Genomic DNA, 14,671 nt, shown 5'->3' with positions numbered 1-14,671 from the left:
TTAGAATAGTGGGTAGCTATAAGATAACTCTATAATTAGCGATATTAATTTAATCACTAGCTTTGTAATTTGAAGTAGCATCAGTTCTTTAGTCATCAATAAAGGCCCCAGATGCAAGAGACATACTAAAAATATTTATGAAAGGTGGGATTAATGAATGCTTAAACTTCTGATCGATTCATACATTTGATAATATACCAATCAGACAGAACACGGAAACTTTTGTTAAAAGTGAACTGCCGATGTGAACGATCGCAATTCTGTTGTAAGAAGTATGTATATATTCTTATTTGTAATTCCTATCACTTATTCCGAGCAAATGCTTTAAAACACCGCTGGCTGCAAGTCGACAACTGACTGAAACCCTATACGCTGCAATTGCGATTTACTGTTTATCAACGTTTAAAATAAATTTGTAAACTTATCAATTAGTTGTGGCGTAAAATATTAATTAAATAATTAATAATAATAAGTGCCGCAAATAATTTAATCAGTCGTATATATAGTATCTGTAGTAAGTGAGCACTTGTGTGGCGCTACAAGTGTTTTCGAAGTTTAAGGTCAGTGAAGAGTTGAAGTGCACGACAGCAGCTGTTGTATTGCGATTATTAGCGATAACGTATGCTTTACTCGTAAATAAATAAAATACATATTATTTTATGGCCGGTAGGATTTGCTGATATAAAAAAATAATATTATAACAAGTAATGAAACGATGCTGTTTCATTTTCGAAGCTACGGGTACCCTATAGCTATGGCTGAAGAAAAACAAAGGAAAAGAGGACCAATGGATTGCTGGCCGAGCTATTCAAATACGGCGGCAAAGGACAGATAAGGAGCATGCATCAGCTTCTTTGTAGAATGTGATCGGATGAAAGCATATTCGACGTTTGGAATTTAAAGTGCTCTGCCTATTCGACAAAAATTGAGAGCCCACAATCTGAGCCAACTGCAATGGGTTAAGCCTCCTCAACATCGCATATCAGACTCTATCGAGCGTATTGTATGAAAGATTAAAGCCAACTGTCAACAAACTGATTGAACCTTATCAGTGTGAGTTTAACGCACAAAAGGTTTTAGGCTCTCCTAGCCGTTCGATACCAAACGAGGTTTCAGACAAAGCGACTCCCTATCGTGCGACTTCTCCAGTCTACTGCTGAAGAAAATAATTCGAGCCGCTGAGCTGAATCGAGAAGATGTCTACCCCAAGAATAATAAAGTAAGTAGAAGAAAGAATCGTTGCAAATAAATATATTAATAATCTTCAAATCAATTAAGATTTGTTATGAATTGTGCTACTAATAAGATGCTTGTGTTGCCCTATGCTGATCCGATTATTATGCTTTCCTTCAGCCGATAGGAACTGAATAATTTAAAGGGTTCAGGTTTCTTCATCTACTTTAACAAAAATTACCAAATATATGGATTGTTCAGATCATTCCTGAAAATACTAAGTAAAAAAAAATTAGAAGAAATATACTATATATTCATACAACTTCCTATATTTGTGTTTAATTTTTATATTAGTACATAACTTATAACAATAACTAAATATATTTGTGTCACATTTCAATATGCTAGATATTAACCTTTACTCATTTCTCTCCTCGAATTTAAACTTCAATGGAATACACGGCTGGCTTATAAGTTTCGGTATGAAAGCATTTTCCGTTGAATAATTAAATTCAGTCACAAAATTACGTATCAAACGCGCCAAAGTGATCTCTAGTTCCAGGTCTACAATACGTTTACCCACACAGCTACGTGGACCAAAGCCGAACGGTAAATACACGAACGGGTTGTCGATGTGATATTTCCTGCCTTTGGTGTCATTGCGTAGCCAACGTTCCGGTATGAATTTGTTTGGTTCCTTCACGAATTTTTCATTGCGCAACAACAAGTTCGAGCTGATCATGATATCAATACCGGCAGGAATACGATAACCGCTCAATACGACATCGGTGGGCAAGCTACGCAATGTACCTAAAATTATAGGATGATAGCGTATACCTTCCTTAATGCAGGCGCGCAGATAAGGAAGATTTTGCATATTCTCTATAGTCAAACGGGAGTCCTTATTTGGCAAAATACTCTTGAGTTCCTCGAACAATTTTTGCTGTTTATCCGGATTTTTGGCGAGGCAAAATAATATGCCCGTTAAGGTGGAACTTGTCTGTGATTGGAATGTAGCAAATTACTTTGATAACCACACGACTGAATTGAGATAAACTTACTGTATCAACACCAGCCATCATCATATCTAGAGCCATAACCACGGCGATGCGACGATCGATGCGCAAAAGCTTTTCCAAAACACTATTTTCCTTACCCACCTCGGAGGTGAATTTTCCATCACTATCCATTTCAATTTGTTTTAGCGCCTCATCAATATACTTGTTGCACAAATCTGCGAGCAAATCCAAAGTTTTCATTAATTTGTAGAACTTCGGTGTTTTCACAATTTTCCAAATTGAAGGTTTCACTTCTAAATCTTCGGAGAGGTCAAAAAAGTCCCGTATCGATTGCAACAGTTGTTTACATTCTGGAGAGTCTCGATTCTTGTGTATCATACCCAAACGGGTGTTTAGTGCAACACCGACTATGCCTTCAAGCGTTAGACGATTAAGATCATCGTGAAAGTCATCGGGCATCTCGTTTGTTACCGGATCGCGTATGTGGCGGATTCTGTAAATATGTTCAAGAAAGGTAATATGTAAGCCTGAAATCTTATTAATTATTGCATACTATTTAATACAACCTTTCCAGAAATTCGTCATTGATCTCAAGTATTGTGTTCAGATATAGTCGCGCATTCCTAGGTTGCATTAAAACTGGATTAGTCGCAGTCCGTATTTTCGCCCAATCTTCGCCAGTTCTGTAATGAATATATATAGTACACGAGTAATATTTGCTCTTCGTTTTTTAGAAATTTTAATTACGTTGTCATAAGTCCGTGTATGCCTTGAAAAATATCTGGCCGATGCACTTCCCGATGATATGCAAAAGAGTCGAGTGGGCGTCGATCGGGCCATACACCCTCATTCCGAAATATTGTAGGGTAGTCGGCTGGGTTGAGTGCAAGTACCATTTCGGGTTTGCCAAACAAAGCGGGAAAATGAAACAGCGTGCCATACTTTTCTGAGAGTTGTATTACTGATTCCGTAAATGTTTTTTTGTAAAATTCACCTGTGGATCGATAATTATACAATATTTAGAAGAATAAGTAGTAAATTTTCAATTTGTCCACAGTCCGAGCTTATCATTATAAACCAGTCAGTCAATAAAAACTTAAGTACAACGACAGACGTTGTGTGTTACGTGAGTTGTCGTTGACGGCTTAATCTTACCGTGCTTAAAAGCACATCAGCACGCCAAACTATACATGCTTTTTGCAAATATTATTTGGTTCCAATTATTCAGGTGGAAGAGACACTTTTTCCACCTTGGTTGGGTTCGTAGCTGACCTAAAACCTGTGCTGTACTGTGAGGCCGGCACTCAACCGCAGTGCCACTCCACACTGAACTGAGTTTTCAATTCTACCTGCCTTTAGGTTTTAGCCACAATCACCACGAATCTCCCCAAAGGGCCAAAACCAATAAGCAGATTGAAGCGAGCTCCAAGGGCTAACTGCTCACCGTTCAAACTCAATAACTGGCGACTTTGTCTCTTGAACTTAAAGTCTCTTTTATTTAGAAGGAATCTCATCCAAAGTCTATAATATAAATTCAATCTGAGTATTATAGCACTCTTTCTGAGAAGACTATGTTGAAATTTCGAGGCAAGCCAAATAACGGACCTAGTGCACATTGGATCTTAGTCGCCTCTTACGACAGGCATCCTTACCGCGGGCAAATTTTGCTCCGCTGGGATAAAACTTAAGTACAGTTGGAATTGGTGTTTCGGTATAGAACATTTATAGCGGGATACTGTAACCAGTCTCTAGTCTCCATTTGAGGCATTTTGAGGTAAAGTCTCAATTTGTGATTGGTTACTATTCACTAAACTGTCTCTAGCGTAAGTCACAAAATATTGCCTCAAATTTGAGACCTGATAGTTAGCAGGTCACAAAACTAAAAAGAACTATTGTCTGCTATTTTGAATATACTGAATAGAGATCATCATAGATATTAATCGATTCTCGTTTTTTTTATATTTTGTAAGCAATTCAAATACGAAAAGGTTAAAAATAAATCAATTTTACATAAAAACATCTCCGAATAATGAAATAGAATAGATTTTGTAACTTTCACTTACAGAATAGCAAAATCGTCTCAAGTCTCAAAAATTGTCTCTAACTTAAAATTTCAAATTTAGAGACTTGAGACTGTATCACAGTACAGAATCGCACGGTTAGACTCATTAACTTCAAAACCTTTCGTGACCTCTGATAATTAATTCAAGATCCGCCCTTTAAATAGATTTATTATATATATAAGAATAAGTTAGTCTAATTGTGAAAATTTGTACGTCAAGATTTGTTGTATTCGTACTTCAAGTTCCTGTACTTCAAGAAACTTATTTGATTATTTTTTTTTAATAAGCTAAGCTTATTTTACATTTTATTTCGAATCGTGAATCATATGTATTTACCTCCCAACATAAATCCACGAACAATTTCATATCTACTTGGTCCGGGTAACTCCTTAAATGGGCGCGCATTTTCCAAGTGGACTGGTGCAGATACTCTTTCACTGAACTGCAATTTTAAAATTTTTTTATACTTTACTATTAGTATTAGTAGTATAAGTTTAATGAATAAATTCTATTGAATCCATAAACCAAAGTGTTTGCATTTTATTTCTGTTCCTTCCTTCTTCTGAAAAGGAATGAACCACTTGAAGATCTATAAATTCTTTATGAATTTCTCTTTTCATATTTTGTTAGTGATAATATTTCGTATATATGCAGAATATGAAAATCTCAGAGATCACATTGACTTGATATCATGTCTTGATACCATAATATGTAGGTTACCTTTTATATTTAGAGATTGGTCTTGCAACTCACAACTTTATCATAAATTTCGACATTTTTGATGTCCTACGTACTCAGAACGTTTTAACATATGAGTGTTATTTTTACAGTATGTTTACAGTAACTTGAAATATTCATCTCTGCCAAAAATTACAAAATTATTTTTTTACAATTTTCGACCTGGATTATCTCAGCAACCGTGCATCGATGAACTTAACTCAATTTTCAATGACCAGTGTTTACCGATGGTACGTTTTTGTCGTGAAATTTCGTGAAGGTCGTCCAAAATCAGTTGTCGTTCCGGTTACGGTTGATGCTGTGCTTAAGCTAACATTGCAAGATCGTCATGTGACTTATTCTGAGATTGAGACAACCATAGGCATTAGTGGGATCAGCATACTAAAAACATTAAATTATTTCATATTGCATGAGCATTTAATTGCAAAATTTTTTTTTTATTCTTATACAATTTGTCAATCCCTGAAAAAATGGTTCGTGACAATTGGTCGAGAGAAATGTTAAAAAAAATACATTAGTGGTGTTTCGAAACACGTCTATGGCATCGTGAAAGATTACGAATCGTGGATTTACGCGTATTGGTCCTAATTTGGAAGAACAGTCGAATTCAACAAAAGTTGTTCGCGCACGAAGCACTTCCAAGCAACTGGTTGCTTGTGTTTTTGGAAAAACTAAAACAAGTTTAAGAAATCGAAAAACCAATCGCAGATGGCGGATCACTCTTCATCACGACAATGCGATCCCATATCGACTGAAACAACTGCACTTTTGAGCCACCGTAAAGTCTTGACTAGAGATCGAATGACTTCTTTTTAATCCCGAAAATAAAAAATAAACTAAGAGGTCAATGCTTTACGACACCTGAAGAGGCGGTTGATGCTTTCAAAAGGCATGTTTTGAAGATGCCTCTAACAGAGTGGCAAGAGTGTTTCGAAAATTGGTTCAAATGCATGCAACAGTATATAGATCTTAATGAAAAATAGTTTGAAAAACAATAAAACGATTTTCGATGATTACTATTTCTTTTTATTCTCTTATCCCGCATTATAAAAGGCAACCGTCGTACATGATATCCTTTTTTCCCTTAAACGAATTCATAGCACAGTTAACATAAATTTTTACACTATCTTAACACTTGTGATTAGATATGTGGTACAACAGACCAAATACATGAATTTTTTATTATTTAGAAAACAAATTAAATTATATTATGTTTGTATGATTGTTCTCTTCTTAAAATTATAAACTCAAATGCGTAATTGGAACTCAAACCACCTGCTGTTGTGGTAATGCTGTTGCGTATCTCCTCATGAACGTTGCGCCCAAGGAATGTCCAAACGCTTCATTATATTGTATTAAGCAACGAGATAACATTTTAGGAAGAAGAGGAACGTTTTGTAATTTCTTATTTAATTTTTTTTTTTGTAGTTTTTTATCACTCAAACCTAATTCCGATGTACACTAATTCGCATGTAGAGAAATAGAACTGCACATCACCGCGTTTGCAAACTAACTAAAGTGTTTCGCATAAACGATCGCGTCTGTTAGTTGTTATTTATTAATATCAATAAAACGCTCAACTTTCTGATTTACGATTGCGCTTTTTAACAACAAATTTTCTGTCGCTGAGAAATGTGATTAGTAGAAATTGCAGCGTTATCAAACATCACAGCAAACAACAAATAAAAAACCCATCTCAGTTCGTCAAGGGGATGTAAGTAACTGTATATTGTATATTATGGTCTCAAGTGAATCTTAAGTGAGAGATCTCGTGAAATATCATACATTGCGTTACTAAGTATCTTATTAAATTATCATATACAATTTGTCTCGTGGCAAGTTGGTTGCATAAAACACTACGCTTAAGTTCCGCTATATCTACTTTTATGTCAATATTAACTAAGATAAGTTAGTACATTCATAATTTTACCGTTGTCAAAAAAATTGGTCTCTGTCTAGATACACGCCCCTGGAGTAAGTATGGAAAGTGATGGCGCAGAGTCTGTTAAAATTTGCGTCAAGCGCAGCCATATTAAAAGATGACTACTTCCCTGGAGCTATCAACTGAACTCCATCTGAACCAAAACTGGTATATCGGTGACTTATATGGGAGGTCAAACAGATTAACCTAACCTAAATAATAATAATTCATTTAAAAGTTAAAGTTAAAGTTTAAAGTTATCTCCTCAAATGAAAAAGCTTTGCGGTCTGTTTTTATGGAAATTATATGCTGTGATCCGATCTGAGCCAAAAATTGAGTGATTAATTCGTGCAAGATTAAATTGGCGCCTTTACCGCGCTAATCATTTATGCATATATTTAAAAAAGTCTGCGACGTTTCTTTCTTTGTTAGGGTATACAGATATCACTGCTACATAATGGAAATAAGTAACCAGTTCGCATGTAATGTATACGTAAAGTGAACTCTGACTTGTGGTGACGAAAGTATTTCTATCATATACAGTACGGTTCTAGGGGGTTAGTACACAGCACCGCAGTTTTAATATTTTCAATATACAATTAATTGAAATATATATGAAATATTAAATTAATAAATTTCTTATCTTCCACCGAAGTGATATTAACGTCCATGACGTCTGTATTTTGTATGTACAATTTGTTATCAGTGCAATGTGTGCATTTGTATACCGCATGCATTTATATAAATACATACTATACGTATGCATATGTATGTATGTATGTACCAGACAGATGTAGAGCTTAGTCAACGAGCCACCAAAGCTGAATGTATTCTTGTTGTGGTTAGACCTGACCTTCAAATTATAATTGGTTTGAAAGGTATAGCATTTTAAGTGCAGAAGCTTTTGGTATCTTGAAAGAAAAAATAGTTAAAGAAGCAAGGAAGTCCTAAATTCGGGTGCAGCTGAACATTTTATACTCTTGCAACTTACAGGAATCAAAGGCAGGGAAATACCTTAAGGTGTAACACGTCAACCATAGAATCGGAATCAATGCAATTTTATCGATACTTATACTATATATTATTTATACACTGACTTATGTTGATATTCGGCATACGATTTGTTAGAAAAACGAAAATCATTATATGTGACCTGGTCAACGAAAAGGCGGCTAACGTGCGAAAACTAGTTTTCTGGGAAAAGCTGTTAAAAATAATCGTCAGTTTCTCGTTATCTCATTAATTGTTCTCCTTTTTTTTGACACCTAAGCCCCCTTTTCGTAGACCAGGTCACATATGTAGTATATGAAAGTTGGGGTAGTATCGATCCGATTTTATTCATTAAATCACCTCACATACAATCATCAATCATATGGAGCAAAGTCACCCGGATATTCGAAAATCCTGATAAGAGTTATATGGTGGCTAGGTCAAGTTGTAGCTCAATTTTATTTATTTCCTCCTCTTTGAATTTCAATTATTATGTATACCTACCACGGACGGACGGACAGACAGAGTCACCCGGATTTCAACTCGTCGTCATTCTGATCATTCATTTACTTTTTTTTAAGAAAATATGACAAAGTAGCTCGAGGAAATTTGTGTATAATGGAAATTTTTGACCAACTAAAAGAAAATCCTCCAACAATATTATATCTTGATTTAAGAGATAACTGAGAATCCTAAATCTTAAAAAAAAACTAAGAGAAAACAATGTCTTAAATATATATTAGACTAGCGCGATATTGTGTTTCGGAAAAAATAGTTCCTCTGTTTTTGAATTTTGCTTTCATCCTTTTCCATCCAAGAAGCGATTCACTTGTCGATATTGAACCACTATAGCATATAGCTTTCGCAAAAGTGGACGATCGGAATGAAGTATTTCATTTTGGAGAGGTTTTCACAAAATTTGACATGGCTTATTACATAAGAAATTGTTCATATCTGATGACTATAGCATATAGCTGTCAAACTGAATATTCGGAATATAGATCTTGTAAGGAATCCTTTTTATTTGTGAAATGTATTATAATTTCTGTGAAATCGATGTTAACGTGTTTTCTTGTTATAATAGTTTATAATTTATAAATATATTTTATTGGCATATACATATATTTTACATATTGAGCTCTAATTATCTTTGCTAATACAAACATATTCCACTCATAGAAACTTAGTGAAACGCTTCATAAAACGAGTTTATAAATGACTTTTCTTTACTTATACGATCCAATCAATCATCGTATCTTCACTCCTTTCTTTCAGCGAATCTGAATTTCAATGGTATAGCTGGTAGGAAAATTAACTTCTGGGTAAAAGCATTTTCCGTTGAATAATTGAATTCAATCATGAAATTGCGCACCAATCGCGCCAACGTAACCTCTAATTCAAGATCCACAATGCGCTTGCCCACACAACTGCGTGGACCGAAGCCGAAGGGAAGAAATAGAAAAGGGTTATTGAGTTGATATTTTTTACCCTCGTTGTCATTACGCAGCCAACGCTCTGGTATATATTTATTTGGCTCTTCCACAAATTTCTCATTGCGCAATAGCAAATTGGAAGCAACCGAAATATCAATACCGGCCGGTATGCGATATCCACTCAGCACAACTTCATTCGGCAGCTGACGATTTGTGCCAATTATAATGGGATGATAGCGCATGCCTTCCTTAATACAAGCGCGTAGATATGGAAGGTTTGTCATATTCTCAATTGTCAAACGCGAGTCCTTATTTGGTAAAATACTTTTGAGTTCCTCGAATAGTTTCTGTTGTTTCTCTGGATTTTTGGCGATGCAAAATAATATGCCCGTTAAAGTGGAGCTTGTCTGTGATTATAATACAGCATTATATTACTTTTAAGCTCGATTTGAAATGTACTTACCGTATCGACGCCAGCCATCATCATATCCATTGCCATAACAACAGCGATTTTGCGATCAATTTTCAATAGTTTCTCTAAAACACTCTTCTCCTTGCCCACCTCTGAGGTGAATTTACCCTCACTATCCGAATCTATTCGTTTTAGCGCCTCATCAATATATTTATTGCACAGTACTATAAGCGTATCTAATGTTTTCATCAGTTTATGGAACGTCGGTGTTTTGATTATCTTCCAAATGGATAACTTGAGTTCTATCTCTTCCGACAAGGCGAAAAAATTGCGTATTTCTTTCAAAAGTGTTTTACTTTCCGGACTATCACGATTTTTATGTATCATGCCTAAACGGGTATTGAGGGCAATGCTCACCACGCCCTCTAAGGTGAGACGATTAATATCATCAATAAAGTCATCGGGCACTTCGAGTGTCAAAGGATCGCGTATGTGACGTATTCTAAAAGAAATTCAGTGTGAGATTAATCTTTTCTTAAAAGATATGATAAATATTGTAATAACCTTTCGAGAAATTCGTCATTGACTTCCAGTAACGTATTTAAATAGAGTCTGGCATTTTTGGGTTGCATTAGCACTGGATTAACGGCGGTACGTATTTTTCCCCATTCTTCGCCTCTTCTACAAATATATTTGGAAAGCATTTAGACGTGTCAGGTATTTTTTTAATAATAAATTTACGTGGTCAATAGTCCTTCAACGTCTTGAAAAAAATCCTTTCTGTGCACCTTACGATGATAATATAAAGTTCCGAAAGTACGACGTTCTGGCCAAATACCCTCGTTTCGAAATATTATTGGATAATCATTTGGATTAAAATTCATAACCATTTCTGGTCTGCCGAACACGGAAGGAAATCGATAGATATCGCCATATATGTGTGTCATGGTTCTAATTATTTCAATAAATGTTTTCTTATGGAACACACCTTAAATAGAGAGAGAACAGATATTTCGATAATTTGAGAAAAAAACCTAGTGTACCTAATACATTTCGGTATTGGTTTTAAAATTTGTATTGGAAAAAATCGTACCAAAATAGTTTGGTTGAACAACTGTGAGGCTGAGAATATGAAATTTTAGAAACTAAATTTTTGTTTTTCATATCATATCATATCTTTCCTACCTCCTGGTAAAATTCCACGAAGCATTTCATATTTGCTTGGCCCTGGTAACTCAGAATATGGACGCGCATTTTCCCAATTATTGGTAGTAAAAGTACCTTGGGTTTCCTATAAATTAAAATCAATTAAATATATGAAAAATATTTGGTCTTGTTTAAGGTTTGGCATAAGAATTTTTGAATATTTTTTTCCAAAATTCATATTTCGTGCTATAAACTTATTTATTTATCTATTAACTTACTTAAGATTCTTACGTTTCTTCTTATGAAAATATAGTTTAATCGTTATTCCAAATTACTCTGTTTCTTCAGCTTTTCTTGTTTACAGTTTAATGATTCGGTGTTTTTCTTAAATCTGTTCATATTCAGTTATTCATCAAAAACTACTACTGCACTATTTGAAAAATCTATTTTTGATTCATAGAAAGACAGCACAACAGCAGATTTTGAGAATACGAGTAAAAAACACATGTTACTTATTGTTGTTTTTATACTCACGACACAACCTTATATACTCGTAATTGCGTTATGATTTCTATCCTACTTTCAAATTATCTACAGCGATGAGAGGCAATTCTGGTTCAAGTTATTTCATCTTACGACCGTAAACTGTATAAATCGGCCTTTAGCTTTTCATGAACCCAGACGCTAAATATAGGAACTGTAAGCGTATGCTCCTTTTTGTCGAAAATACCTGTATCTCAGGGAAAATGTTTCTTTGATAATAAGTAAATACTTGAATTAGCCCTCTTATAACGAATATACATATTTTCGAACTACCAAATCGTTCAAGCTAGTTTAATATAAAGTTTTGTCAACACCTATGTATGTATAATTGTTTCGCTGGCTTTGATCCTTGCAAGTTGCGTGAGTATAAAATATTCGGTTAACCCAAAGTTAACCCTTCCTTACTTCTTAGCATTATCTCTGAATTTCCTGTTTTAGTTGAATTCAAAATTCTAAAACCCAGAAACACCAGTGACGCCTTTAATAGCAGCTTCAATAGCAATAAAATAATAATAATTTTTTACCTGCTTTTGCTGCACAGCTGTTGCATATCCCCTTAAAGCCGCTGAACTCAACGAACGCTCTACTATTGCATCCCACTTAATTAATAAGCGCGATAACATTTTGAGTGGTTTGATTACATCAAGTAAATTACAACAATTTAGTATGCACACAGCATTAAGAATATTTTAAAACTTGTTCAATAGAGATATACTACTGATCACTACCGCTCTTGTAAGCTTACTGTTTCGACGATTCACTATTTTATAGTGAGCATATTCTAATCAGACACAAAAATTCAATACAAATTGTCTTATGCCATTCATTGTGAAAGCTCTGAGCAGAGCTTTTTATACTCTCGCAACAAAGTTGCCAAAGAGAGTATTATAGTTTTGTTCACACAACGGTTGTTTGTAAGTGCTAAAACTAAAAGAGTCAAATATAGGGCTATATATACCAAAGAGATCAGGGTGACGAGTAGAGTTGAAATCCGGATGTCTGTCTGTCCGTCCGTCCATCCGTGCAACCTGTAACTTGAGTAAAAATTGAGATATCATGATGAAACTTGGTACGCGTATTTCTTGGCTCCATAAAAAGGTTAAGTTCGAAGATGGGCAAAATCGGCCAACTGCCACGCCCACAAAACGGCGAAAACCGAAAATCTATAAAGTGTCATAACTAAGCCATAAATAAAGATATTAAAGTAAAATTTAGCACAAAGGATCGCATTAGGGAGGGGCATATTTTTAAAAATTGAAAATGGGCGTGGCGTCGCCCACTTATGGACCAAAAACCATATCTCAGGAGCTACGGTATATAATATTTTCTTAACACCCTGATGACATGTACGAAATATGGATGAAATCGGTTCACAACCACGCCTTCTTCCAATATAACGCTATTTTGAAATCCATCTGATGCCTTCTCTGTATAATATATACATTAGGAAATGAAAATACAATTCAATACTCAAAGTACACAAATTGATCTAATTAATTTTACAGCAAAATAAAAAAATATCTAAATGACGGATAATGAAATCTCGATTATCACTTTTTCATGCGAGAGTATAAAATGTTCGGTGACACCCGAACTTAGCCCTTCCTTACTTGTTCTTATTAGTAACATAATTAGAAATGAATTGAACTGCCCTGTGTGAGATACTTCTTCCACTTCTGTAAGCGCCAATAGAGAGTACAAAGTGATATTTTTATACTTTTATTTTAACAAAAAGCTTTTAGAGCATAATAAATGAATTTTGGAAGATTGCTTTAATTACTAATTCTTTTAATGCTTTGGAAACCAGATTTTTCGAAAAATAATATTTATTGTTAAAAACTTAGAAGATAAAAAAACAACTGTTGAAAAAATCTATCATTTTTTACTGACATACCTTTTCTGATTTCTCTTTTAGTTTTGTTGGCTCATACGAGTATCCCATTTGTACTAATCAAAACAATCGAACACTTTCTTAGTTTGCAAAAGACCACAAATGTTAAAAAATTAACTGTAAACATATATATTACTTTTTTCCCTTGCCAAAATCGCTCAAAACTCGATCCTCTAGACTAGAATTACATCTTAAGTTTATCAAACACTTTAATTAAATATTTCCGAGATGTTTTTCTTCATTGAATGCCCATTAGGGTGGGTTAAAATCGGAATGTATTTGTTTTGTTTCGTATATTGAAAAATATGTTGATAGACTCCTCTAATTAAGCCTCCCCAAGTGTGAGCTCTTAATTTTAACGGGAAGGTCCTCCGCTTAAAGTTTTAAATTTTTTTCTTATCAGACTGAAAAATTGATATCTCGCTTCCAACTATTTGAAAAAATATCTCGTTTCAAAAGTTTTGTGGTAAATTGAATGCTTTGCAAAATGGGCTCTTATGGTCAAGCCGAAGAAAAGATATTAACGCTAGAAAATTTTACTGTCTAAGGCCAATAATTTCAAATTGCAAAGCTCAAAGCCTTGTAGAAAATTAACTACTCTGCAAAAATTGCATATTGTTCTCTTTTTTGTTTTTGTTTTTTATTTGATAAGCATTGATGTTTGACGATGAATTTCTCGCAACCGCTTAATTTAATCAAAAAATTAGACACGGCATACTTGCCGTGCTTGTGCTTTCGCACAAGGCTATAAGTTTTGCAATTTATAATGATGTTTTTTTCATTTTTTTCAGGTGGCAACGCTTCTAAAATAAATTCGAATAGGTGCATTTAAACGAATTTTGCCTTGTTCTGTTGCTTGTATTACAATAATTCCTTTATATCATATTTTATAAATAATTAAATACTTATTTACAGGTGGCAGCTCCATAAAAATAGGCTTTTCTTTTAATCATAGCGATCATTGATATAAAATATTTGGTTCCAACCGAAAATAGTCACTTACTTACTATTTACTTCTCGAAAGTAACACACTGGAATCTTCAAAACATTTCTGGTGTTTATATGCCTATTGTGACACTTTGACATAGGGTGATCCAAGTAGAGGTACTTTTTTCAATCGATTTTTTGACAGATCGAATTCGAGCGACATCCGCTGTCATTTCATACAGGAAAAAGAACGGTTTGATGTGGTTTGTGGGCCTGTAGAATCTTCGCTCCATATTTCTTCAAATATAATGCCGGGGAGAACGTAATCGTCAATGGCGGCCGTCATCGCGCCATGTTCACAAACTTTTTGATGCCTGAAATTGAAGCTCGTCATCTCGGCGTCATTTGATTTTAA

The 14,671-nt window shown here is 34.5% G+C and overlaps 2 protein-coding genes across 4 annotated transcripts; both read right to left on the bottom strand.

The window, feature by feature from the left end:
- Nucleotides 1-1,486: 1,486 nt before the first annotated feature.
- Nucleotides 1,487-6,523, bottom strand: LOC120777459 (probable cytochrome P450 12e1, mitochondrial). The gene is made up of 6 exons (XM_040108786.1): nucleotides 6,269-6,523; nucleotides 4,592-4,697; nucleotides 2,940-3,186; nucleotides 2,759-2,875; nucleotides 2,235-2,685; nucleotides 1,487-2,173 (listed from the first exon to the last, which is right to left on the bottom strand). The coding sequence occupies exons 1-6, from the start codon at nucleotides 6,365-6,367 to the stop codon at nucleotides 1,592-1,594; spliced, it is 1,602 nt and encodes a 533-aa protein (XP_039964720.1). The 5' UTR covers nucleotides 6,368-6,523; the 3' UTR covers nucleotides 1,487-1,591.
- Nucleotides 6,524-8,971: 2,448 nt separating this feature from the next.
- On the bottom strand, nucleotides 8,972-12,193 carry LOC120777434 (cytochrome P450 CYP12A2-like). 3 transcript variants are annotated; one of them, XM_040108744.1, is made up of 7 exons: nucleotides 11,963-12,193; nucleotides 10,935-11,040; nucleotides 10,800-10,871; nucleotides 10,491-10,737; nucleotides 10,314-10,430; nucleotides 9,801-10,251; nucleotides 8,972-9,744 (listed from the first exon to the last, which is right to left on the bottom strand). In XM_040108744.1, exons 1-7 carry the CDS (start codon nucleotides 12,059-12,061, stop codon nucleotides 9,163-9,165), a joined length of 1,674 nt encoding a protein of 557 aa, XP_039964678.1. In that variant the 5' UTR covers nucleotides 12,062-12,193; the 3' UTR covers nucleotides 8,972-9,162. The 3 variants fall into 3 exon arrangements, with proteins under 3 accessions (XP_039964678.1, XP_039964696.1, XP_039964687.1); XM_040108753.1 differs by lacking the exon at nucleotides 10,800-10,871 and having other exon boundaries at nucleotides 9,163-9,744; nucleotides 11,963-12,061; XM_040108762.1 differs by lacking the exons at nucleotides 10,800-10,871; nucleotides 10,935-11,040 and having other exon boundaries at nucleotides 11,963-12,045.
- Nucleotides 12,194-14,671: the final 2,478 nt, after the last annotated feature.

This window comes from Bactrocera tryoni, chromosome 1 (genome assembly GCF_016617805.1).
Source record: "Bactrocera tryoni isolate S06 chromosome 1, CSIRO_BtryS06_freeze2, whole genome shotgun sequence".
In the NCBI taxonomy this organism is placed as follows: domain Eukaryota; kingdom Metazoa; phylum Arthropoda; class Insecta; order Diptera; family Tephritidae; genus Bactrocera; species Bactrocera tryoni.
The sequence above is the reverse complement of the archived record's forward strand: the minus strand, read 5'-3'. Positions and strand labels throughout refer to the sequence as shown.